This window comes from Garra rufa, chromosome 7 (genome assembly GCF_049309525.1).
Source record: "Garra rufa chromosome 7, GarRuf1.0, whole genome shotgun sequence".
NCBI lineage: Eukaryota > Metazoa > Chordata > Actinopteri > Cypriniformes > Cyprinidae > Garra > Garra rufa.
In genome coordinates, this window is record NC_133367.1 from 953,556 (window position 1) to 980,451 (window position 26,896).

Consider the following 26,896-nt stretch of genomic DNA (forward strand, 5'->3'; position numbering starts at 1 on the left):
TTTTTGCACCACACGTCCATTTTCTCATGCAGTGAAAAAACACATTGACAACGTGAAACAAAATCTCATCTTTAAAAATAAAGGATTTTTATGACTTTTATATTTTACACTAATATTACTTTACATATACACCAGCACTGAAAGGTATCAAAGCTATTCTGTGTAAAGCATGAGCCAAACTGTAGGTATCATGTCAAGAATGGAAAAACACTGTTAAACCACATGCTATTGACGCATCAAGACAAACACGAACTGACATTAACCACAGATGTCCAGTAATAGACTTGTGCTCATGCAGATCTGTCTACCCAACAGATCAAACCACATCTTTGTACAGATGAACATATATCAGACCACAGCAGAGCCATTAAAAAAAAAAAAAAAAAAATTTGACTTACAAACTGAGCTGCTACAGCCTCAGATTGCCAAGGGCATCTTAAAAGTAGTGGAACAAAAGGACACTTTTACAGAAAAAACTGTGAAACTGCAGTTCTAATATATTTAAATGTATATTATTTACTTCAAAAATGATAAACCAGTATTTATTTTTGGCAGAAAACCACTGACAGACCTTAGGCTTCTCTTAACTTATTTGTGTTAATGTTACGCCCTGGACAAAACATTTTTAACAAGGCAAGTCCCTGTATTACAAATTACACTTCAGACTCCCCAGACAGATCCTACTGTTTGCCTGCTTTCTGATCCTACTCAGGGTAAAACCAGATCAAAACTAAAAAAAAAAAAAAAAAATTTTGACATATGCAAAAATAAATTAACATTGCACTTCAGTGATAAAACGTTTGGTTTCGGATGGTGATTTGATGAGATCATTAATTCATGATGTCTGACAGGGATAGCCATGTGCTAAATGCCCCAGGCATTTCGGTGAAAAAAACTTTTATACAAGGAGGTCAATTGAGATCAAACTAAATATCAGTGTGTACAGTAAAGTATGTTGAATATGTAAGTATTTTATAACTATAATTTTAGAGTAAAATTTAGTTTTTATTCATCAAAAACCAACTGTCCATGTACTGTATGTGCACGTCATGCAACAGTGGAGTCAGATTGCATAAAATCTTCTGTAAAAAAAACCTGTAATCTGCTAGTATATCTTTTTAATTTCTTTCAAAGATGTTAAGAATTGTCTTATATTGTAATAAAACCGAAAATTTAACATATATCAACATAACCATTGAAAATTAATTTATAATTATTATAGTATTCAATGTCAACTTAACACACATGGAGACAAATGTGCATTTTGTCTACCAAAAAGGTACAGCATAGGTCAAGGATTCAGTACAGGAAAAAAAGAGAATATCCCAGAGGACAGTGGAAGCATAATGAAATTATAATAAGTTCTTACAATCAGCAGTTTTTGATTAGATTTTTATATTGCTAATAGGTTTCTGCATATATGTAACTATTGTTTTTGTTTTTACAGTATGTTTTATTGTTATTATATTGTAATATCATTGCATAACATGCTATAAAAAAATAAAAAAAATCCATATTGTCAGCTGTGGCTTTATGTCCCATTTTACTCCTTTGTTGCATGGTGTCCACATACGTAGACAGTTAAATATTTTTTAAATAAAACTGATTTTTATAAAAATTAAATTGGATTTCAATTTTAGCATAATATTAAAGTAATAAAAAAGAAGCATAAAAAAAATCAAGATAATGTTTTCCATAATTCATGCATGAAGGGGTTAATTTTATTTACACATTTGTTCTTATTATTGTGTAAATAATAAGAAAGTTGCCCTATTTTCCCTGGCCAGGAAAGTGTTCTTAACTTACATGGAATGTTTTCAGTGAATGGTAAATGTGCACGCATGAATGCAAGTTATTTTTTTCTTTCTTTTATATTGTGATAATTTTACCACTGCATGTCTATTGTGTTTAGTTTTTACGTGATACGCCTGTAATTCATGTGCGTATGCTTAGCGCCATTTGTCGCATCGTATTTCTAATGAACGCATATAGATGTTACTGAGGTGAATGTTTGTGTTCGTATATACAGACGGATTCTAATATATTGTATTTGGTAATATATTGTTTATGTTAAAATATTTTTTTTTTCTTCCAATTTTATTGTTATTTTCAATAAAAGTGTAGTTATTTTGTCGGCTTTTTTGTATCAAAAATTGAGTTAAATAAAAATAAAAAAAGCCTTTTTTTTTTTTTTAACAAAATAGCAAATAATTATTACAAAGCATGTTCCGTTTTGATTTTCGGCCAAATGCATCCACAATTTTCGGTTCAAGCCCCAAATTTTCATTATGGTGCACCCCTATAAGAAACACTGAACTGCAAAATAAGCTGTTTTGTACAACTAAAAATACCTGGTGGCAGATGAGACCAGAAGCCAGACCCATAAAATTGACAAATGGCCATGCCCACCCTTAAGGGAAGGGAAAAGGTGGATACGCTTGCTTCGAATTGAAATCATAGTGGAATATCCTAAGATGTCCACTCTGCATGGCACTTACTACTTATTACTGTCATAGTGTACTTAAGTAAAACTGTTAATGTGAGATGGTAGATGGTTTCAACTTTGCTTTCCAAACACATCTGATAAGTTCATCTGATTCACACATCAAAATAGCTGTGTGAGTGTTTTCAGTTTATAGTTCAAACACAAATAAAATGTTTCACATGTCTGTTTTGTTCTTTTGGTGCTGCTGGCTTCTGATTGGTAAGTTATAAAAGCATTGTACAGTTCTTTTTTTTCTGTTTCAGACCAATCTTGCCTCTTAATATAAAATGTAAAACTAAAACAAAGTCAAGTCAAAGTTTGAAACAAAGTCATAAACTCAGTTGCTTTTAAATGTGGGGTGCTTTTGTTATTTATTTTTTATTTTTTGTAATCTTGATTAAGAAACAAAAGTCATGGAAAGTCATTGGCCATTGGATTCAGTAAGTTCGATTTCTCATATATAAAAATCTACTAATTTGATTTAAAAAATATAAATATAGTGGCACAGAGCCGAATTAATATTATATTTTCAAGCTATCATTCACTTAAGTATAATTTAACATTTACTTTCACGCCACAGCTGATAAACACCATAAAGAGGAAATGTATACATTTTATATATTATATGTATACAGTTTATACATTACCATTCTATTTATGTGTGTATGTATGCCATACAAGCAACAATGGCTATATTTATGGCTACATTAACATTATAATTTCAATACATTGTTTACAATATTACAAAAGTAACTACAAAAGTACTGATAAAAATCATATAGAATCTTTAAATTTTCTAAAATTCAAAAATGCTGCTGGGAGGGACCCTTTTAAAAATGTCTTTTAGTATATTTTGGAGTAAAATGTTGTCTAATATCATCTAAAACTGGACCTTCAAGTCACAAAATGGTTTATTTTTTTCCTTTCAAAAAATATGAATGAGTGAGTCTTGAATGTCCAGTTTGACATCTTGTATATACATACAACCTGGTCATATATATATATATATATATATATTCACAACAGTAATTACTTATTTCTGTTACTACTTGATTCGCCTCATGTAGCTTATATACATTCACCCTCTTCCATTTGCCATTTATTCTTATTTAGCTGCTTTATCTGCCTCTTCATTGCTGACTAATCCCATGTGGCCATTTTTTCCAACAAACAATGATGTTAAAATCTTGCTTCTTTAAAAAGTCAATTTTTCTAGTACTCTAATAATTGTAAATGTAGATGTTCAGTTTTCAAAGACTCGAGTGCTTAGGCAGGTCACAGAATCTATGCAAATAAAACATTGACATTGTTGTTCCTTTTTTATTTGTTCTAGAGCTAACATCGGTACATCAGATGGTATCCATTCAAATATATAATTTTTCAATTTACATTTAAAAGTCATATACTGCAGTTTGTTTCAGATTGATAAGCAGCAAAAAAAATTGTTTCTGTTTTCTCTCCAGGTGTGTTTGGTGAGTCTGTGTCAGTGATGGAGGGAGATTCAGTTACTTTACACACTGATGTCACTAAAATATATGAAAAAAAAAATACTGTGGAAATTTAGAGATGATAAATCCCTGATAGCTGAAATCAGTACAGGAGTGCTGGAATCTTCAAAACACATGATAATGTTCCTGATGGGAGACTCAAACTGGATCTCTGACCATCACAAACATCACAACTCAACATGCTGGATGTTATGAAGTCAAGATTAATGGAAGGAAAAATGATCGGGTAATGAACCTTTTCCAATCAAGTTAGGGTGGAAAGCATTTTCATTTTAGTGCTTTACATCACTAAACAATTAAACCATATTTTCATCTGTACGATTAAAACTACAGTACATCCCAGAATGTGTATATTTATATATTTCTTTTAACCTCTAGCAGATTTGACGTCATAAACCAGAAGAACAACAGCAGCCGCAGCAGCCACGCCCATCAGAGCAGTGACGACCAATCGGAACACTCTTTCAACAGTGTCACAACAATGGATGTGGACTTCTGTAAATAAATAAATAAATTGTGATTTTCAATAAGCCAACTTAAGTCTCTAGATGAACTTACAAATGTAACTTTTTACTGAACTTTTAGCCTGTTTAGAAAGGCATGATTAGACCATGGTAAATGGTGTCAGAAGCTCATTCATCATTTCATTCATCTTTTTTAATGCCATCTTAAAGGAGAAGTCCGGTGTGATATTGACCTAAAGTGTATTGAATCATGATACTGAGTGTGAACGTACCTTGCATATCTCATCTCGGTTTGTGTCCTGCAGTCTGAAATCTGGGGTCAGTTAGCCGATGCTCACAACAGGTTGTCAATGAGAGCCAATAGGGCATCGAAGAAGCCATGTAAATAAATCACTGTTTTACGCCATTTACGAGGCACAAAGTAGCTCCACATTTCATTGGTAGACTTCCAAGGGCCCTGACATTTAAAACGAGACATTGAGAACTCAGAAAAAGCACCGGTAGTTTATTTACGAGAAGATTTATACAGACATTCCCCTTAGTAAAATCACCTGCCTCCGCCATCTTGAATTTAGTCGAATTTAGCTCGTCACTCGACTAATCGTGACTACATTCAAGATGGCGGCGGCCGCTAAACTTCTTGCAGTTACTGTCTGTATAAATCTTCTCGTAAATAAACTACCGGTGCTTTTTCTGAGTTCTCAATGTCTCGTTTTAAATGTCAGGGCCCTTGGAAGTCTACCAATGAAGTGTGGAGCTACTTTGTGCCTCGTAAATGGCGTAAAACAGTGATTTATTTACATCTTCGATGCCCTATTGGCTCTCATTGACAACCTGTTGTGAGCATCGGCTAACTGACCCCAGATTTCAGACTGCAGGACACAAACCGAGATGAGATATGCAAGGTACGTTCACACTCGGTATCATGATTCAATACACTTTAGGTCAATATCACACCGGAGTTCTCCTTTAAAGGTTGTATCAGCGATTTCTAGCCTAAAACATAAAGTGTCAAATTCAGCTGACCTTTCTTCACGATCCGCTCGCTGCCTGCCCCATAAATTGTCTGTGAAAAAACCGCGTCTCTCTGGTCAGCCTAGGGTCCGAGATATGCCAAAAAAACAATCGGCACTACCAACCTTTCCACACATAAACAAACAGTGTTCCAACCAATCAGCGTCAGGGGTTTGGTGTTGTGGACTTTCGCTCCGCCTCTCTCACATCCCTGCACCAGTAGGAAAGTCCACAACACCAAACCCCTGACGCTGATTGGTTGGAACACTGTTTGTTTATCTGTGGAAAGGTTGGTAGTGCCGATTGTTTTTTTGGCATATCTCGGACCCTAGGCTGACCAGAGAGACGCGTTTTTTCAAAGACAATTTATGGGGCAGGCAGCGAGCAGATCATGAAGAAAGGTCAGCTGAAATTGACACTTTATGTTTTAGGCTAGAAATCGCTGATACAACCTTTAAGCTTAAAATCAACAAATTAAGATGTAATAGTTGCTCATATTAGCGCTGGCGTACCTGAACTGCAGAGTTTGCTGATGTCCAGATGTTGAGTCTGGTTGCTGATGGGATTGTTGAGCACACAGCTGTAGGTGTTTTTATCCTCATATTCCACCTCCAGAGGTAGAGAGAGACTGATGCTGAGATCAGACACACTGATGCTGGACAATAAACTGCTTCCTTTGTACCAGGAGAGAGTCACATTACTCACATTCAACACTGAACACAACAGTGAACAATAGGATGATGATGAAGATGATGATGATGTACATTGTGAAGTGTCTTTGCTGATGACAGGAACAGGCAGACGAGCTAAAAACATAAGATAAACAAGACTAGATCAGAAATGTTTGTGGCAGAATCAGTCAATCAGTGTATCATGAGAGTGATCTTCACTCCTCTCTCCGCAATTAAAAAAGATTATTCCACATAATTATGCTTAATTAAAATAATGTGGTTATTTTATTAATAATCAAAGTAATTGAAATATTAAAATACATTAAATTTAAAGGTAAATGAAAAAGGTGAAAAACAAACATTTTACTTACAATAGACATTGAGACTGAAATCCTTGCTCACCCTGTTGTTCTGTAGCTTATAGAGTCCAGCATGATAAGTTGTGATGTTTGTGATGATCAGAGATCCCGTTTGATGATCCAGCTTCAGTCTGTCTCTGAATCTCCCATCAAGAACATCATTATTTATAGTGATGCTGCTGGTCATTGCATTGATTTGAGCTATTAAAGTGTTTTTAACTCCAAACCTCCAGAGAATCAGATCCTCGTCTATTATTTCAGTAAGACCAGTGTTTAGAGTGACTGAATCTCCCTCCGTCACTGACACTGACTTCAGTCCATCACCAAACACACCTGATGGACACAGGTACAAATTTGCTGATTTATTTAAATATTCCACACAGAACAAAACTGCAGCCTGGTTTTTCAAAGCCTTTGATTTATGCTAACGTGGGCCAAAAACATACTCCACTTTACATTGTTTACAAGGTGTTAAATCCATAAATAGTCACACTTTATATTAGGTGGCCTTAACTATTATGTACTTGCATCAAAAAATAAGTACAATGTACTTAATGTGGACCTATTGCATTGCAAAACTCTTGTTTATTAAGGTGGGATATAAGGTTATGGACTGGTTTGGTGGTATGGGTAGGTTTAAGGGTGGGTTAGGGTGTAAGGGATGGGTCAACAGTGGTAATTACAGAAATTAATTAGAAATGTAATTGCTTATAGGTTAAAAAAAGATGAGTACAATATAAAAACATTTATGTACACAATAAGTACATTGTACCAAATTATTAATTTAAATGTAAGTACATATTTTAAGGCCAGCAAATATAAAGTGAGACCCCATAAATTATTTGATATAAAATAGATTTGCTGTTGTAGCACCTGCCCTATTTTTTCCTCCTGTGGATTAAATTAGATCTCACAATAATTTTGGTTAAAGCATCTTTTACTTTGAAAATCCTCTGGCTGATTAAATACTACTTTTTGGGACTGTAGTACATCTCTGTAAATACAATCTATCAGATTAAAGCTAAAGCACAAAGTGTTTTCTTAAATCGATTATCACTTACCAACTAGGTGCCACAAGTAGAACAAAACCAACATGTGAACCATTTTCAGATAACCGCACTTGAAGTGTGTGAACAAACTAAAAGGACAGTGTTAAACTGCTTCTATATGTGTTGATTCATCTACCAATAATATTTGAGCACCACCCACTCACTACACATGCACAGCTCTTCATGCATGCATTGGTTATACATATTCTGTTCTATATTATTATTTTTATTTCATTTTTTTGCAACAGTATAATTTCAAATATTTTTTTGTATATTCAGTATTATTCAAGGGTGTATTTCCTCGTGGTGCCATCAGCAGATCACTAGATCACTTGTTTTAATATATGCAATATATATATATATATATATATATATATATATATATATATATATATATAGGCCTATATATATATATATATATATATATAAATAATGCAAAAGCTGGGGGTTTTTTTTCAACCTGCAAATCAAACCACATCTCTATCTACAACCCAGTCTCATATAAAAACGTACCCTGACTACGTTGGTCCAAAGTGCAAAACGTAGAGGGGTTACAATAACGGCCCTTGAATTGTATGACTGTTACGTTTTTTTGCCTTTTCTTTTCCTATTGTTTTACGTCCAAGTCACGTGACTTTCAAGATTCCAACCGTGAGAGCAAAAAACATGGCGGACATTTCTCTCATTTTTAGTGAAAAACTCAATATTTAGAATTAGTTTCTGCATAAAAATAAGTTTTGATTACATTTCTAGCGAGAAATATATATATTATTTTCATAATATTCACTCAGTCAATGTACACAATCACTCGCTTGCTCGTTGTTGTGAAGATTTTTCAGATCTCGCCAGAATAATGTGAAACTGCAACGTTTTGGTTGCTATGGACGCTGCTATCGGTGGATGGATGGATGGATGGTCTCACTCCCAGTCCCAACTCGTCATATATTGACGCTTGGTCAGGAACCCTCGGCGTCACTTCTTGACGAACAGGGAACCCCTTCAGCGTCACATTTAGACGTGCAGGGATTCCCTATAGAATCTGTACCGGAGCCTGAGGCGTTGAAATTTGACGTGTTAGGTATATTAAGCACGGGTCGTAACCACGATAAATAGGAATAAAAAAAAAAGAATAAATAAGTTATGGCAGGGCTAGTCAGTTGGCGGCCACAAGGTCATATTTATTTAGCTCGTCAACTGATTTTTATTTTATTTTAAAATAAAATAAACGCTGTCTGATATCAAAGTGCTGTCTATGAAACAGCGTTCAGCGGTGACTTTAACAACGCTCCATAGCGCGAGCAACACCAGTATCCTAAGCACTTTAGGTGTTTTCTAGTTTTTATCGGAGGTTTATTGATATTGATAAGCGTACTGTATGTAATGTGCTGTGATTTTGTTTGGTTAATCAATGATTAATCAGCGCAATGCGATTAATAATAATAATCATTATTATTTAATTATTTGTTTGTTTGTTTGTTTATTGGTTGGTTGATTGATTGATTATTTATATTGTATTTTTATTTATTTATTAATAAGTCGATCAATCTGTGGAGCTGACGTCATTGTATGGCGCGATCCCAAGATCCATTGCGATTTTCCACTCGGTAAGTAGAACAGTTAATTGATATAGATGTGAACAATTTCTTACATTTTCGGTACAAAAAGTCAGTTTCAGGTCAAGAAGTTGTGTTTAGAACCTTTAGAAGTGCAAGGTAGTAGTTTTGTGATGCAGTAAATGACAGCAGACATTATAAAAATATAATTAGCTGCACCATATGTGTAACTTAGTATGCTAGTAAGTTAGCTAATTAAATTCAAGTTTGTTTATTTTTTTCCACATATAATAATGCAAGGTAATATGATAAGAGACTGCATGATTTTTATTATGTGTTTTCATATTACAGTAGCTCACAACACTTCAGCCAATTATAAATGTTGAGATGAGGAACAGTGTTGCCAGATTGGTTTGTTTTCCAGTAATTGTTAGAAATCCACACAAAATTATATAGTAAAAACACAAATCTTAACAATGGTACACAATACAAATGTATTCATAGCTACGACAATACTGTGGCTTATCACAATTATTTAATATGTCATAATAAAGCAAATTAAGTGTTCTTCTCTAAAGAAGGCTACTTTGTTTCGACATTGTAAACTGTTTTCCATGTCTGTCATTTGGCATAACAGAGTTATCAAAATTTCACCTGTCCAAGCCCATTTTATCCCATGTAGTACAACTCAAAACCAGTCAAAAACTGCCTAATCTGCCAACACTGATGAAAAAATAACTGGTAAAATTGTAAGAAATTCTGAATTCTGATTTTTTTCTCTTACCAGGTCCTTCACATTTACCAGCTTCTCACTTCTCCTTTATTTAACACGACACACACACACACACACAAACCAAAGGCACTTTTAAGAGCCACGTCTGTCTTTTTAACTTGTCTCTCTGTAGATTGCTGTCCCTCTCTCTCTCTCTCTCTCTCTCTCTCTCTCTCTCTCTCTCTCTCTCTCTCTCTCTTTACATCTGTATCTGTCCATTATTCTGTTCCTCTCAATAGGTCTTAGTCTGTCTGTTTTTTTTGTTTGTTTGTTTTGTTTATTTCTGCTGTATGTTATTTTAGTTTTTTTTTTTAAGTTATGACAAGGCCCAAATTTAGGCCCTGCCCATCTTGCCAGACTCCCAATCAGGCAAGCAGGAAAACCTGCTATGTCTGCTTTGGAAGTCTGTCCAATAAACAAAAATTAAAAGAAAAAGTGGTGTCACTGGACAGCGAGTGGGGGAAATCTGTTATGAAAAGCAGAAATGTTGGCCGCATAATTGATTCTGCCCGTATTGCAGTAAGTAAAAAAAAGCTAATTTTTCATAAGTGTTATTTGAAGTGTAACTGTAAGCACATATTTGTCACATATCATAAACTAGTACCAGTGTGATGTGGCCTTTATAAACTTATTTAAGGAAGACTCTATCTTTATCTTTAACTTGTGTTAAAGAGAAACAATAAGTTGTGTTCTCTGTCACATAATGACTCAGTCATGTTGGCAATGTTAGAAACTGAAAGAGTACCTCTGGCCTTATCTGAAATTGAACTTTGATCATATAAAATACAAGATGTGGTAATGCTTTTTCTCAAATAATCTTTACAAAACAGATTAAGGCTCATTTTCTTACATTGCACTTCATTAAATGACCTTAAAATAAAATTGCTTTATACAGTACTAATGTATCTAATATTTCAGTGGGTTTAACTAATGTGTAGTAACTGCTTTTGTTCATTTCAGGTGCGGAAACTTGAGGCAGTGGGTTACAAGCCCATTTTATTTATAGGAAAACAAGATAAAAAAAAATCTAATAAGTGGGTTGCAGACATAATAACCCATCTGCACCCCACTCCTGTCACAAGAAATTTTTTGGAGAAAATGCGAAGGGCTTACGAATTTATCTTGACTAAGGGTAAGAGCAAGATTTTTGCTCAAAAATAATAATTATTATTTAAAATATATGTACAATGACATCCCCATAGCAGAGCAGCACAACAGCCCCAGTCAGGAGCAGTGCAACGGTTCCGTTGTGGAGCAGTCGGAGAGCCTCACCGTGGAGCAGTCGGAGAGCCTCACCGTGGAGCAGTCAGAGAGCCTCACCGTGGAGCAGTCGGAGAGCCTTACCGTGGAGCAGTCGGAGAGCCTCACCGTGGAGCAGTCGGAGAGCCTCACCGTGGAGCAGTCAGAGAGCCTCACCGTGGAGCAGTCGGAGAGCCTTACCGTGGAGCAGTCGGAGAGCCTCACCGTGGAGCAGTCGGAGAGCCTTACCGTGGAGCAGCCGGAGAGCCTAACCGTGGAGCAGTCGGACAGTCTCACAAAGGAGTCCGAGACTGTATTTGTACTCGACCTGGTTCCTCTCTCTTTCCCACACTCTCCCACTTCTCTCTCTCCTTCCTCCTCTACTGTTGTTCTTCCTCCATACTCTTCTCCTCCTCCACCTCCACTGCCATGTTCTAAGTCTTTGCGACACAGGAAGAAAAGGACGACACCAGCCCCTTCTGCCACCTCTGTCTCTTCTCTATGTCTTATGACCACTGATCTCTCCCTTCCACAGTCTTGTCCTCCACCTGCTGCTTCTTCCATCTCCCAGTCCTTGAGTCTGGAGGGGCCATATGTGAAGAAGAGAAGAAAAGGTAAGTTTTGTTTTTCAGTGGTAAACCTTAATCCACACTATTAATGAATTTGCTCTCAGACAAAGTTGACTTCAGGCAAATTTGATTTATTTGGTTGGTTGTTTTTGTTTTTGGTTGGTTAAGTTGTTTAACTGTGTTTACGTGGCCAGTGTCCAAGGGCTGTGGTTAATGTCAATCACTATTTTAAAGGGGTCATCGGATGCAAAACCAACTTTTTCATGTTGTTTGAACATTAATGTGTGTTGGCACTTTGTGAACACAACCACCCTACAATGATGAAAATCCACCCAGTAGTATTTAATTAATCTTTAAAAGTAATATCCGACTCCGATCATACGCGTCTATGTTTGTGCGAATTGTTCCTAATACAGCTTCACCCACAGCAAAAGTAAGTATTAGGGTTTTTTTATGCATCTTTGCAAACGTCCTTTCCTAATAATGTGCTCGTTGGCAAGTTTCGCCGCTAAACATGGCTAAATGCAGATAAAGTAAACATTGGGACTCATCATACCAGGCAGAGAGGGGCGGGGCGAGCAGAGCTCATTTGCATTTAGAGGGACCTTGCAGTAAAATGAGTTGATATTTTGCAGAGCTGATTTTGACAAGGTAAAAGGGTGTTTTTTTACACTACTATTGAGAATTTTTAACCAAAATATATTATAAACTTTTCATTAAGACCCTAAAGAAGAATCATATGAACTTGTAGAAAATGGGCATGCGATGACCCCTTTAAGCTAGGAGGGCTTTTGGAAACCCAGCACAGTATATTTTGCTTGATTGACAATAAGCAGGGACAAAGTGGGACCACAGTTCACCTCACAAGTAAAATGATAACTATTAACTGGAGATTCAACTACAAAGCTTGACATTCGTTGCTTAATAAACTTTCCTTGTCTTTTAATCATTTAGGTTGCCGAAAATGTAGTAGGCAGAAGATCTTCCTATTTGATACAATAACTGGGGAAAGAATGAATGAGGTAAAATGTCTTTTATTAGGCTGCTTGCTTGTCTCAGTGACTAATTCTGGCCTTTAAAGATAACAATTCAGTGATTGCTTAAACAGCTAAAACAATTATTACTTTGTGTGTGTAGGGAAAAGCAGAATTGAAAGTCCACTGGTTGCCTTGCACTGTGTGGTAAGTCGTGTTTTATTAACTATTTAATTTCATTGCAATGCTAAGTAGTCTATTCCATGACAAATATGATGTAGGCAAAGTTTAAATGGTCTCTTGAAAGCAGCATTGAAGTTCATTTTATTGATGTCTGTGGCAAGAGAAAGCTCCCTGGTCGTGTAATTGATCCTGGCAGGAAATCATCCTCTGAAGTAGTCTGTAGAAAACTGATACAAGGTTTTGCTAGGACATGGGCGATGGTCAGTTGTCTGGACTAAAAACTAAAGTGTGACTAAATTCCAAGTTCTTGAAAGAATATTCCATTATTTTGGATACAGATAGGAGAAAGATCTACCTCCTTGTGTCAATTTAGATATCTAGTTATTAGTAAGAGCCCAGAATTTATGAATTGGAAGTGGACACAATGGATTGTGGGAGCTGGACAATTCAGTGCTTTCTAATTCATACAATTTTAAAAATAGTTGACAGTCAGCCAGTGTATTAAAAATAAAATGGAGCTGATGTGATAAAATTTTTGGTTTCTAGTTAAGTACTTAAGCTGCTACTATACATACACAACTACCTAAAGCCTATTTATTGAGCAGGACATTGACCATGGACATTACCAGTAATGTGTTACAGTAGACGTGACCTTAGTGAAAAATTTATTTATTTCATGCTAAGTATACTAAAAATAAATTTACTTATTATTTACTTAATACAAAATACTCTGTAATTGTACTTTTAGTATACCAACCTGGTATATTTAAAGCCTATTAAATTGGAACAAATCATTTTGTACTTAATGCTTAATACGTAATACTTAATGCAGAAGTAGTACTGAAGTCCAACTAAAGATATACTTGGATATATTTGACTGTGCTAAAGTGCAACTATTGCAAGTAAACGTTGTGTACACTTTAATTATTATCATACAATTCTCATCAATAGTGACATTAAACATATTTTTGATTAATATTAAGAAATGTGCTTTGTGCACAAGTAGTACTCCATATAAAATGTAATTATTTTTTTATATCAGTATGTTTTGAGCGATATGTCAGTAAATATGTTAATAGATTTGAACTATACTTGCAAAAATAAATGCATTTTAAATCTATGACTTTTTTACTAGGGGAATCATGCATGCATAAAATAATTTGTCAGCATCTGAAACACTAAACTTGGATGGAGAATGCTGTTCTACATGTGATTTGCATCATTTTTTCGAGCAATGAAGATGGAAACAGTGACAGTAGTGGTGATAAAATGCATGAGGAAGATTAGGGCAGTGAGAAAAGAAGAGCAGTACTGAATATGAAGAAGAGGAGAACAATGATGAATGGCAGTGGAGGCAAGATGCAGTCACTCCTGATCCCTGAGTCTGTAGAACTGCCAGATCTACTTGTAATACAACATGAAAACATGCTGAAATTTTAAAACGTAGTCAGCATTCTGCAAGTCAAAGCCCTTTTCTAGCTAATCCAACAGTGTTTTTAAACAGTTAAGTAGCCAGGGTTAATGCCACTTTAACAAATATCAATAAATGCCAGTGAACTCTCTAAATTAAACCTAACACTGACTACGTTTACATGGACACCAGTAATCTAATTAATGACCTTATTCTGAATAAGACAATAATACGATTAAGCTGTTTACATGAGTTGCTTTTAGAATATCCCTTTCATGTTCCCGTTTTACATGTTATAGTACATAGATCGATTAATGACACACATCATTAGGTCCACACGCGACGCTATCAGTTCATCTTCATTATAGACTTTTGGATGTTTCGGTTTTAATTTTACAAAAACTTGAAGTGGCTCTGGACATATGCAACAATTTTTTTTTAGAATGTGTGAGTAAAAATTTGCCGTGGTCGCATTTGTGCGAGTGCATGCTGTGCTGCTCCAAAGCGTCTGCTCCATACAGCGAGCGTTCAGAGCCAGTCAGTTTTTAGGGAAAAAAAAAAAACACACGCAAGTCGAAAGCCAGTTTAGTTTTACCTTTTTTTTTTTTTTTTCATTTTGAAAACTCTTTGCCGTTTACCTCACATTACGCTTTGGAGGCTTTCTTTTATTTATTTTTAATTAATTGATTTGATTGCTCAGTGTTTGCGCGCCCTGTAATAAATTGTTTTGTCGGCACATGTGATGGAGTCCATGCCTCGTCTTATTAGTTTTGGTTAAATGATATAAGCTGGTTTTATTTTATTGTTGTTATGCTGTTTAATTAAAAATAACAAATCCATCTTTTAAAAAATTGTTTTAATCTTAAAATTGATAGGTGTAGCCTATAGGCAAAACCAAGATCATGAATTCGATAGTAAAAGTGAAAAGCATCCTAAGACATTCCAATAGTGGAAATCCCGTTCACAAAATTAAAATCACAAATAATACTAATGAAAAAGAACGGGTTGAATGTTAACTACGTTTCCATAAAACTATAAATTATGATAACAGACAAACCATTTATCAGCAATGAGCATTGATTAATCCCATGTTGTAGCAAAAAAATAAATAAATAAAAATGAAACCAAAGCATAAGCACGTGCGACCAACTGAGAGCGTTATGCCGCGTTCCAGGCAACCCGGTCCCCCTGTTTTTCCAAACTTCTACTCGTGAAAGTGCACTGGAAAGGCACTCAAACCCGTGAATTCCCACTCGTGAACTCGTACTAGATCGACGTACTCCCAGTTCTGAGTTCTGAGGTGACATAGCCCGCGAAACAACAATAAAGCCTCTGGGGTGCGGTGTTTATGCAAGTGGCACACGGTGGAAAAATAGAGTGTAAGACAATATAACGTTGCAATCAAATTATTAATAATATAGCTAAAATTAATAAATGCTTGGCGTGACTTGCCTGGAACGCTACAAAGACCTGAGTCGTGGTTTGAAGACGTGATTTACGAGCTCAAAACCTGCCTGGAACGCAGCATTAGTGTGCATCCTGTCACAAAATGTGGCGAAAAGTCCTACACAAGGGGAATAGTGTGATTAAGGTGTGTACATGTCTTCCATAATGCGACTAAAATAGGAATACTCCACCTGTCTTAATTCGATTTGTGTTTACTCCGATTATGACTTTAGTCGGATTAAATTAATCAAAAATCTCAGTTTACATGGTTGCTTCTTAATCAGAGTATTGTCTTAATCGCGTTAAAATCGGAATATTGTTGTCCATGTAAACGTACTCACTGATCTTGATTTTTGTTCTGTCTTCTAATGATATGTGCACTTATGATATTTTACAGTGCCAAAACTTGGGATGACACATGGGAGCCTGCCAGGGAGTTCCAACATTTTTTGACCGAGTTTCCACACCCCAACCAACCCCAACTGTTTTGTCGTTGTTGTTCTTGTTTTGTTTTGCTTGCTGTTCTTCATTAAAGTTTTTGCACAGTGCATACTCTCTTCTAGTATTTTTTTTTGAAAGTTGTTGTTTTAAACATCTTTTACATTTGTCATGAACTGCGTAACAGCCAGGTAGTGTAACATGGAGAGGACATGCTACAAATATGCTGTTTCTACATTATTTTTAAAGATTTGTGCAGTGCAGTTTTGGTATAGGTAAGTTTACATGAACTGTCTGTTATGCCAAGCATGAAAAAATACCACAACATAAATATAGTAATATTGTTACGTCCCTTTTTGTTTTATTTCTTTGTTTTGGGAAGTGTTTTGTGTCTTTCTGTGCAGGACGAAGCTGATTGGCTCCTGTAGCCTAATTGATACCACACCCTGCCTGGTCAGCTGACTCCCTGCTGCCTATAAAGACTCCACCCTCACTTCCTGCTGGAGCTCTGATAGCTCTGATGCTTGTTTGCTTGTTACTTCGCCCTTGCTGTTAGCTAGTCACCTGTGTTAGTAAGATTGAGAATCTGTGTGTGAATATTTGAGTGTGTAACAGAGTGAGTTTGGTTGTTTAGTGTTCTTAGCCCTTCTTATAATTCTGACTTCTGCCTGTTTTTGACTCTGATTCTGGATTGCCCTTACTGAATTTGACTGCTGATCTTTAAATAATTGTAGACAGTATTATTGGGGAGGTAGGGAGACCGATGCCATTTTTGTTTGATTCTTTTATTGACTGTTTTTCTGTACAGGGAGTTAGGGAAGTGATTTGTATTTTATTTTATTTTCTTTTGTAAATAGGTAATTTAGAGGTATTCAATTGTTAGTTATTTTTGTTTGTTATTTTGGCCTGGTCGGCTCCTGAAGACATAATTCCCCGTCTGTATTGTAAATTTCATTATTTTCATTAAAACATTGTTAATTCATTTACTTCGTCCTTGCACTCTTTCATGTTGCACCCCCACCCTAGACGGGGGCGTAACAAATATATTTAGTGTTACATATTTCCCATTTACATATTTATTTTCATGTAGCCTAAAATAGAATAAGTTTATTATTAAGAATGCTTATTTAAATTGTTATATTTCTCTAAAACTGATTGCCTTTATTTGCATTCAATTTTATACTGAACTGTTATTTTCGTGTATTTAATTTCAAGTATCTAGCTGAGAGAGGATACTGTACTAAGCACTACATTTAGATTTTGACTTATTGATACATTTTGGGAAATAAGTACATATATATATATTTTTTTTGACAGCTGTATACTGTATGAGGAATACTAAACTATTTCAAAACGTCTAATTTCTGCTTATATATAGCAGAAATTAGACGTTTTGAAATAGTTTAGTATTTATTCCTCATACAGTATACAGCTGTCAAAATTAGTTACCCTCTGGTTCATACCATGGAAATAGGCCCTTGCTTTGGAAAAAAGATTCACTTATCTTAACTAATCAATAATCTAATCTACATCAGGTAAGACACAGATAGGAATCAATAACTGTGAAATTTTATTTTTAATGAGAAGAAATAAATATTTAACTGCCCTTCTGTTATATGGTTATAACCCACCTTCATCCGGAAGATCCCGTAATTACCATATTTGGAAGTAAGTGTGATGTGGATTTTGACAAGCTGTGGCTGGATTAACTTTTAGGCCAAAATACAAGGTGCTTCATTTTGTAAACTACGTTTTACTGTCATTATGACTTAAGTAATAATGTCACTGAACAATGAGGCATTGCTGTGTTGCAAGAAATTACCCATTTACCGAGATCCTAACCCTAACCCTACAGCGTAAATACAAACTTTAATGAACTACAATATACAGCGCCATGTTTTCCCGTCCCATCGATAGAGTGTAAAAGGCTTATGGGTAATGTAGTTTAAAAATCTTTTAGTAATTAAATTAAGTAAATACTATATTCAATGAATAAAGTTATATCTAAATATGTTTATTGTGCAAGCTTTTATGATATATTTGACAGCCAAGTTGAAATTTGGTATTTTACTAAGAACACTTTTTAAAACGTTTTTTTACAAACTTTCTGTATATGTGAAAAAACTGTTTCCAACATTATATATTAAACACAGCATAATTAGTTGTCCTGCTGATTTTCTCTTTGATATGTTAATCGGACTTTAAGTTACATCCATTTGAAATGTGCAGTTTTGTTACTCTACCAGGAGGCTCTACTGGTCCCCTGTGGGTGGAAGGGCAATAAAACCTGTACAGATGTACTCCCTTTACCATGGACAACAAACTGTGTTGTCACATTTATGCCTAAACATTTTTTTATTTCTGCCCCTTTCTATATTTACAACATGCTTGTGTTAGGTTTTGATGGTACTGTGAGACTCTGAAGACAGAATTCAGAAATACAGTAAAAATTTACACAAATATTTTAACGTAACATGTCTAGGCAACATGTTTATTATTTCTGTATATCTTTCATTCTTTCTTTCTTTTCTTTTTTCCTTTAGCAAAATGATTTTGGATGAACTTGCATTTAATGTTGGGAAATAATGATTCCTCCTTGTCATAATGGTTTTCTTTGTCTTGCTTGTCTATGTCCCTATAATCTGCTTATTCCATAAACAAGTTTCAATTGTTATACAGCACCCTACACTAGGACACAGGCATATGTGGGCATAGTTGTTTTTTCTCAGCCCAGGGCTAAAGACCTAAAATTCCATTTTCCCCTGTGAATCATATTTATTTTCCAGCGATATCGTATACTATTTGAACTGAACTGTATGATGATATCACTGAATTCATTGATGAACTGCCTTTAACTGGAAATTGATTGTTTACAGTAATGCGTTACTTACACACTATTGTCCTGTTTAAATACTGTGAAGTTGCTTTGACACAATCTGTATTGTTAAAAGCACTATATAAATAAAGGTCTTGACTTCATTATTACTCATAAAACTCATGATTATTTAGTCTTGTAGTTGATTAAGGTGGAGCTCATTTTGAACTATTTTGTAGATATCTACTGTATCTAATGATTATTTTCAATATGAGTTAGTCTGCTAATTATTTTCTTCATTACCCAACTGATTTGGTTTGTAAGTATTATGAAAATAGTCAGAATTACACATTACCAAAAAAGAATACCAATACACATGCTGTGAACAGTTCAAACCTCAACATGATTAAACATGTCAAGCAACTAAAAATTTAAAAAATGCAATGGAACTATGTAATGTTTTTACATTAAAATGATCAACAAACTTGATCAACTTATGATCAACAAATTAGTTACCAAATAATTTTTTTGCCAATTGACTACTTGTTTTGGCTGTACTTATACTGTAAGTATGAACTACTGAGTAGTTTTATTTATACCAAAATGTCATATTTTATAAGCTCTTCATGTGCTGTCAAGTTCAGTAAAAGCTTTTTTTTTCTTTTAACTGCAGCCTAGTACAACTAAAAAGTGGCATGAAAAGAAACAAATCATTGAGAGAGCAAGTACCTCAAATCTATACTTTAGAACAGTACAGTACTTACAGCCTTACCATAATGCACTTAATTTCCACCACTGACTGGTTGTAGAGGCATGCATGCATACATTTTTATGTATGTAAAAAAAAGAGAATACACGTTGATGCACAAGGTGATGAAAAGCATATTTTATTACACTCTTTAGAATCAGGGTTTAAGGTCAAGGCCACGGTCAAGGAAAAAAAAAAGGGGTCACTGTTGATTACAGTTCGTCACCAGAAATTGTCATAGTCATCAGCTGACGACTTGTTTAAGAAGTTCTCTGCTCCAGACAAAACTTGCAGGTAACACTCTCTTGCTTGCACCCGCATATCTCTGATTTTATGTAGCTTCCTGTGGATGATGCTCTGCAGACCTTTCAAACCCTCTTCACTTAGGCCACATTGCGAATCTTGAAAGAACAAAAATATAACAAAATAACATTAGGCCTACCTTAGAAACTTTAAAAACATTCATCATTGTTGTGTATGTTTATTAGGGCTGCCCCCTAATAGTAACGCAAAAATTGTTAGTCTGTTAGAAAAGTCATAGTTGGACTAAACTGGATTGACTGTGTAGTTGCAGAAAAAACAAAAATACAAACAAACTCCACAGAACATGGTGATGGTTGGTCCCTGTAATTATTAGATAGTAATTACATATAAGTGTAATGAAGGCTTACACAGCCACTTATGGTACAATAAAATATGTTTTCATTACTAGGCATGTCATCTATGTAGTTACAGGAATATGCACGTTAGTAAAAAAAAAATCAGACTCTTACTAACAGTGAAATAAAAATAGTCTGACAGTTGTAATGGCTCAAATAACTTATTCTTTCTCAGCCCTGGATCTGACTCTTTAGTGAGTCAATTTTCCAGGAAAATATTTGGTCGGGGGCAACCCTATGCTTATGTTTGTGCTATATATTACAAATACATACTTTTTAGTGTCTCAGCAAACAGTTCTCTGAGGGTCCCAGCACGAGTTGAAAGATATTTCCAATCTCTGCAACAAGAATCTTCTGCTCCTCCTGAAGTCGCCTAACTGACATGATGATGTCGAATGCCTTTCTTTTTGTCCTTAGGTCAACAGAGTCTAGAATGCATGAGAAAAAATTATGACAAACTGACATTTAAGGCATTGTGGGTAATGTGTGTAAGTGTAAAAATATGTATGTATACGAATTGTGTACATACCACTGTGTGGCAGCTGCCATGGCCAAGCTGTCTCACCAGACAAAATGGTTTCTAAGCACAGAGTGTCTGTGTTTGGAACCATTCTGTTGTATTTCTCTACAACTGATGTCAGAATCCCCTTCTCCTCCCTGATCTTGCGGCGGATCCTGGCACGACCTTTGTTGCCATCTGTACCTTTATAGAGACGCTGGGAACGCCTCTTGATACTTGCCACCAGCACCTCAATTCGGCTGGCCAAGGCATCAACATCATTTGTGGTTGTTGTTGTTGCTGAGAAAAAATATGTGGCACAAAATTACAATAACAGTAACAATTACAATTATTCAGGACTAAACCTATTACTAGAAATATATAAATACTGGCCATTTCCTCACCGTCTGCCCACTCCTTTACATCATTGACTCAATCTTTCCAATTGGCTCTCTATCACTGCCAGTTCGACTTTCATGGACTCTAAGTTTTGCACCTGGCTTTGTAGAGCTTTTGTGGTCTGCAATGACAAATAATCACAGATAGTACAAAAACAAGTACCAAATGTTTAATGCACAGCTTCAAACACTAATAACACATTACTGAACATCTAAAACAAATTCCACTGATGTCATTACCTTCTGATATCGACGGGTCAGTGCGGTGGCCAAATTGTTGAACTTTTGCTGATTCCAGCGCATGGCCATGAGAGTCAGCATGTCTGTGCGTCCTGCAAACACAGAAAATATCATGTTACTATATTCCCCCCACTTATTATGTAATGATGTAACTAGTGAAGTACTGTATGTGGTCATTTTACCTGCTTTGGACATGTGTTTTGTGGTCACTGCAATCCTGGAGAGAAAAGCATTGCAGTTGCACTGTTCCACCTCCTCCCCTAGTGTTAAACCAGCCCCATCCTGATACGCCCCACTCCATTTCACCTGATTAGTAGTAATAAAAAAATAATGTAAATAATGCTGAGAAAGTTTTTACATTCATTTGCAGATGCCCAGTTTTGATAATCACATAGCAAAGTTCACCTACCTCGCATTTAAAATCATGGGCTTTGGCATGGAAAACTGAAAGGAAGGGCTTCATGTTAAGAAGGTGCTGGAGCTCTGGGCAGCTTTTTGCAACTTTTTGGAGGTAGGGCCAATATTTGCAGGTCACATCCATACAAAAAAAAAGTGATTTGCCTACTGGCCAGCTTTTCTTGTAGGTACAGGGGATATGCAAAAATTCCCCCCCTGTACATATTTAAAGCACAGAGCAGCACTCCATGCCGACACACCGCAAGCTCTAGTCCCTCCTCATCTACCTTGCTGGCAGATCTTTGGGAGGTCTCTCTGGCTGCTGACCACACACCTCCACAAACACCTCTTCCACTGACCTATAATATGGAAAAGGGTTGAAGAAAAACAAGACTCTTCTAAACAAACTCTTGAGTAGAAGATAAATGTAGTCCTGTATGTAGTCTAATCATCTACAATTTTACATGTTTGGATGTCTTGTGAATATAGTCCACAAATCTTGTCACATCTTCATCCTTAGCTATAAAGACGTCTTCAAAGATGGCCTGTTCCTCAGATCTAAAAAAAAAACAAAAAAAAAACAATAATAATAATAATCTGTTGTAGCTGTAATATAATTTTACTTGGTGCACATTAAAGAGCTATTTTTTCTTATTAATATTGTTTCAACAGTGTGACATTATACACAGTTTGGAGTACCTAGCTGCATTCTTGAAACGGTAATGCTTCAGGTTTCCATCTACTGAAACTGCCAGCATATCTGGGGTGCACGCAGGACAGATGAAGGGCTCTTCCTTGCAGATTTCATCCACCTCATATCGCACAGCCTCCCACTCAAAAAAACTTCTGAAAACCGTCTGTGGAGATCTTGCCAGTCTATTAGAAGTAAGGGGAAAAAACGGATAATAATGTACGACAAATACATTAGCATCAAACAGCTTTTCAACCCACAATACAAGAGTAAACAACACTATAGGATAAATAAATTCAATACTCACATGACCAAAGCGGACACAGCATTCTTAAAAATGCTTGCCAGGACAGTCCTGGTGCTGCCATCTTCATTTCTTAAAATGAAAAAAAAAAAAAAAGACATCTGTGGCATAAATTGTGGATTGTCAAATTGTGAAGTGAAGGGTCGCAGGTCAGTAATACCTTCGATTTAGGTCGCCCACTCCAAGTGGCTTGGTATGCCTCTCAACTCAGGCATGCTTAGATCATATCGTCCTGGAAAAATCAAAAACAAATCCACTTTAATGTAAACCTTATGTGATTAATCAGGGTTTGGATTCTTAAAATATGTTTTACATAATTTCATTTACTTTTTGAACATTACTCAAAAGTGTGTATATTTTACAAACAGACCTGTGCTCCCCTATGAGAGAAGAGCATGTATAGATGTTTATGAAAGTGAAAGTCATGACATATTGTCAAGTATGGTGACCCATACTCGAAATTGGTCCTCTGCATTTAACCCATCCAAGTGCACACACACAGCAGTGAGAAGTGAACAAAGACACACACACACACACACACACACACACACACACACACACACACACACACACACACACACACACACACACACACACACACACACACACACACACACACACACACACCAGAACAGTGGGCAGCCATTGCTCCAGCGCCCAGGGAGCAATTTGGGGTTCGGTGCCTTGCTTAAGGGCACCTCAGTCATGGTATTGAAGGTGGAAAGAGCACTGTTCATTCACAATCCCCACCTTTAATTCCTGCCGGTGCGGGAATCGAACCGGCGACCTTCGGGTTACAAGCCCAACTCTTTTACCATATAATAACACTTATCTTTACACCCTTACCATTCATTGTGATCACAGCAACATTCTTCCCTGGGTTGACCCTCAATGACTCTGGTGAACAACTGCAAATATTGTCAGGAATCTCCACAGGTACAAGCCGTACTGGAAAAGATCAAACATGTGAATTAAGATCATTTGTATTGACTGAGTAATACATTGTAATGCTTCAATGGTAATGAAGAACATTGCTGAAAAAGTATGCAAGAGTTGCTCAAAAAGCTGACTGACACGGAATGTCCTCATAAATTCAATATCAAACAATACGAAACAAAAAGGCATTATTTAAATAGTTAAGCTTATGAGGCCTAACGATTCTCAGAATGATGTTTATGTTGTACAGTCATAAACCAGGACTTACCACAATGGGAAAGAGCCTTATCTACAACAAAAGTTGTTGGAGGCAATGGCTGGTAGAATCCAGCAGTCATGGCATCTCGGTTATGGAGAACATGCCTGGTGTGCATGCTGACATCACAATCAGCACAGAAGAAGGGGCGTGGTCGACAGTCACAACAACGGACAGCAGCTGGATTACTCCCACACTGTTGGCAGATGTGTGGGGCCACATTTTCTTGTGCCACAGCTGTGTTCACCAGACGGGGTCTCTCTGCCCTCCACCTCTCTGCAAAGAGACTTTGTCGTATGCTCCAGTTTGAGGAAGCTAGGAGAGCATCTCTTGAGTTTCCAGGAGGTGATGCCTCATCATCTGAGGTATCGCTCAGTGAGTGCTGGAGATCTTGCAGAAAACACTCTGTTAAAATAGTATGGAATATTTAAAAACAACACTTATATATTAAAGTGTACTGCTTGGAGTGCCTTTGGATTTTGAAAATGTAATTTACACAAAAAAAGTACACACCAACAGTCTCTGGAGCAAAGGTCACCTCACAGTTAGTGTCAGGAGCATTGATGGGACGATCAGTTTTCCGAACGTGATCAGCTGTACCAGATAAAAACAACAAAAAACAACCTTTATAACATTTTCAACTTGTCCCAAGCTTAGTAGCACAAATTTACCTCCCTTATTATGAAATGGCATAAGCTCACTGTTTAACGTTTAGCTAGAGAAAAGGACTAGCAGACATTTATTTCCCAAACCCACATGTGGACAGTCCAATTACTTGCAGTTATCTGTCTATAAGTTGTCATATAGATGATAAAAGCAAATAAGACTGCTTGCTGTAAAAGCAGATCATTTAAAAAGAAACAAGCTGGTTGGCCACTGACAAGACACTCAGAACAAACTGCTTCAAACAAAGACCAATAATTTAGTGTAGTTTATACTGCTTTACACAAACACTGTATGTAATCAATTTATTTTCATGTCAAATATCAAGTGAGCAGTTCTGGTTTGATTGTTTCTCTGACATATTCCATGTCTGATACATTTATAAGTGCCTAAACAATGTAGATATTTAATATATTGAATCTACAATTATACTGACCTTTATTTGACTGATTCCTGCTTGACCTTGGTCTTGCATAGACAATGTTTCCATCAATGTCTCTTTTTCTCCAATGCACCCTTGGTTCAGGTGTCTTTACTGGTGCTGCTTCCTCCTGTTTCTGCAGCTCACCAAGCAAGTCATCAAGACTCTGGAGCTCATCGCTGAGTTCATGATGATCAACCAGGTTATCCAGCTTCATAAACTGTACTTGGAGTTCTGAATCACTCATGGTGATGGGCAGAAACACAAACAGACAGACAGAAAGACTCACAACAAAGATGGACAGATATGACAACTACAGATGTAAACAGACAGAGAGAGAGAAAGAGTGAGTGAGCTACAGAGAGACAACTACAGGTTAACAAAATGGACGTGGCTCTTAAAAGAGCCTTTGGTTTGTGTGTGTGTGTGTGTGTGTGTGTGTGTGTGTGTCTGTGTGTGGGTCGTGTTAAATAAAGGAGAAGTGAAAAGCTGGTAAATGTGAAGGATCTGGTAAGAGAAAAAAATCAGAATTCAGAATTTCTTACAATTTTACCAGTTATTTTTTCATCAGTGTTGGCAGATTAGGCAGTTTTTGACTGGTTTTGAGTTGTACTACATGGGATAAAATGGGCTTGGACAGGTGAAATTTTGATAACTCTGTTATGCCAAATGACAGACATGGAAAACAGTTTACAATGTCGAAACAAAGTAGCCTTCTTTAGAGAAGAACACTTAATTTGCTTTATTATGACATATTAAATAATTGTGATAAGCCACAGTATTGTCGTAGCTATGAATACATTTGTATTGTGTACCATTGTTAAGATTTGTGTTTTTACTATATAATTTTGTGTGGATTTCTAACAATTACTGGAAAACAAACCAATCTGGCAACACTGTTCCTCATCTCAACATTTATAATTGGCTGAAGTGTTGTGAGCTACTGTAATATGAAAACACATAATAAAAATCATGCAGTCTCTTATCATATTACCTTGCATTATTATATGTGGAAAAAAATAAACAAACTTGAATTTAATTAGCTAACTTACTAGCATACTAAGTTACACATATGGTGCAGCTAATTATATTTTTATAATGTCTGCTGTCATTTACTGCATCACGAAACTACTACCTTGCACTTCTAAAGGTTCTAAACACAACTTCTTGACCTGAAACTGACTTTTTGTACCGAAAATGTAAGAAATTGTTCACATCTATATCAATTAACTGTTCTACTTACCGAGTGGAAAATCGCAATGGATCTTGGGATCGCGCCATACAATGACGTCAGCTCCACAGATTGATCGACTTATTAATAAATAAATAAAAATACAATATAAATAATCAATCAATCAACCAACCAATAAACAAACAAACAAACAAATAATTAAATAATAATGATTATTATTATTAATCGCATTGCGCTGATTAATCATTGATTAACCAAACAAAATCACAGCACATTACATACAGTACGCTCATCAATATCAATAAACCTTCGATAAAAACTAGAAAACACCTAAAGTGCTTAGGATACTGGTGTTGCTCGCGCTATGGAGCGTTGTTAAAGTCACCGCTGAACGCTGTTTCACAGACAGCACTTTGATATCAGACAGCGTTTATTTTATTTTAAAATAAAATAAAAATCAGTTGACGAGCTAAATAAATATGACCTTGTGGCCGCCAACTGACTAGCCCTGCCATAACTTATTTATTCTTTTTTTTATTCCTA

At 35.9% G+C, this 26,896-nt stretch overlaps 2 protein-coding genes and 2 long non-coding RNA genes across 4 annotated transcripts in view; 1 reads left to right on the forward strand and 3 right to left on the reverse strand.

Annotated features, from left to right (window-relative positions):
• The window catches only part of LOC141339276 (uncharacterized), a 727,444-nt gene that overhangs the window by 515,264 nt on the left and 185,284 nt on the right, over positions 1–26,896 (forward strand). The window lies entirely within an intron of this gene.
• LOC141339282 (uncharacterized) overlaps positions 1–26,896 on the reverse strand; it is a 72,973-nt gene that overhangs the window by 29,477 nt on the left and 16,600 nt on the right. The window contains exon 3 of the mRNA XM_073844909.1: positions 6,081–6,277. Within this exon, the coding sequence (XP_073701010.1) occupies positions 6,081–6,277 (197 nt within the window). The remainder of the gene's footprint in view (positions 1–6,080; positions 6,278–26,896) is intronic.
• On the reverse strand, positions 21,261–21,802 carry LOC141339285 (uncharacterized). Its single transcript, XR_012355924.1, has 3 exons — positions 21,677–21,802; positions 21,495–21,586; positions 21,261–21,376 (listed from the first exon to the last, which is right to left on the reverse strand). It is a non-coding gene; the product is annotated as an uncharacterized lncRNA (long non-coding RNA).
• On the reverse strand, positions 22,333–23,832 carry LOC141339284 (uncharacterized). Its single transcript, XR_012355923.1, has 5 exons — positions 23,732–23,832; positions 23,046–23,117; positions 22,889–22,957; positions 22,590–22,766; positions 22,333–22,448 (listed from the first exon to the last, which is right to left on the reverse strand). It is a non-coding gene; the product is annotated as an uncharacterized lncRNA (long non-coding RNA).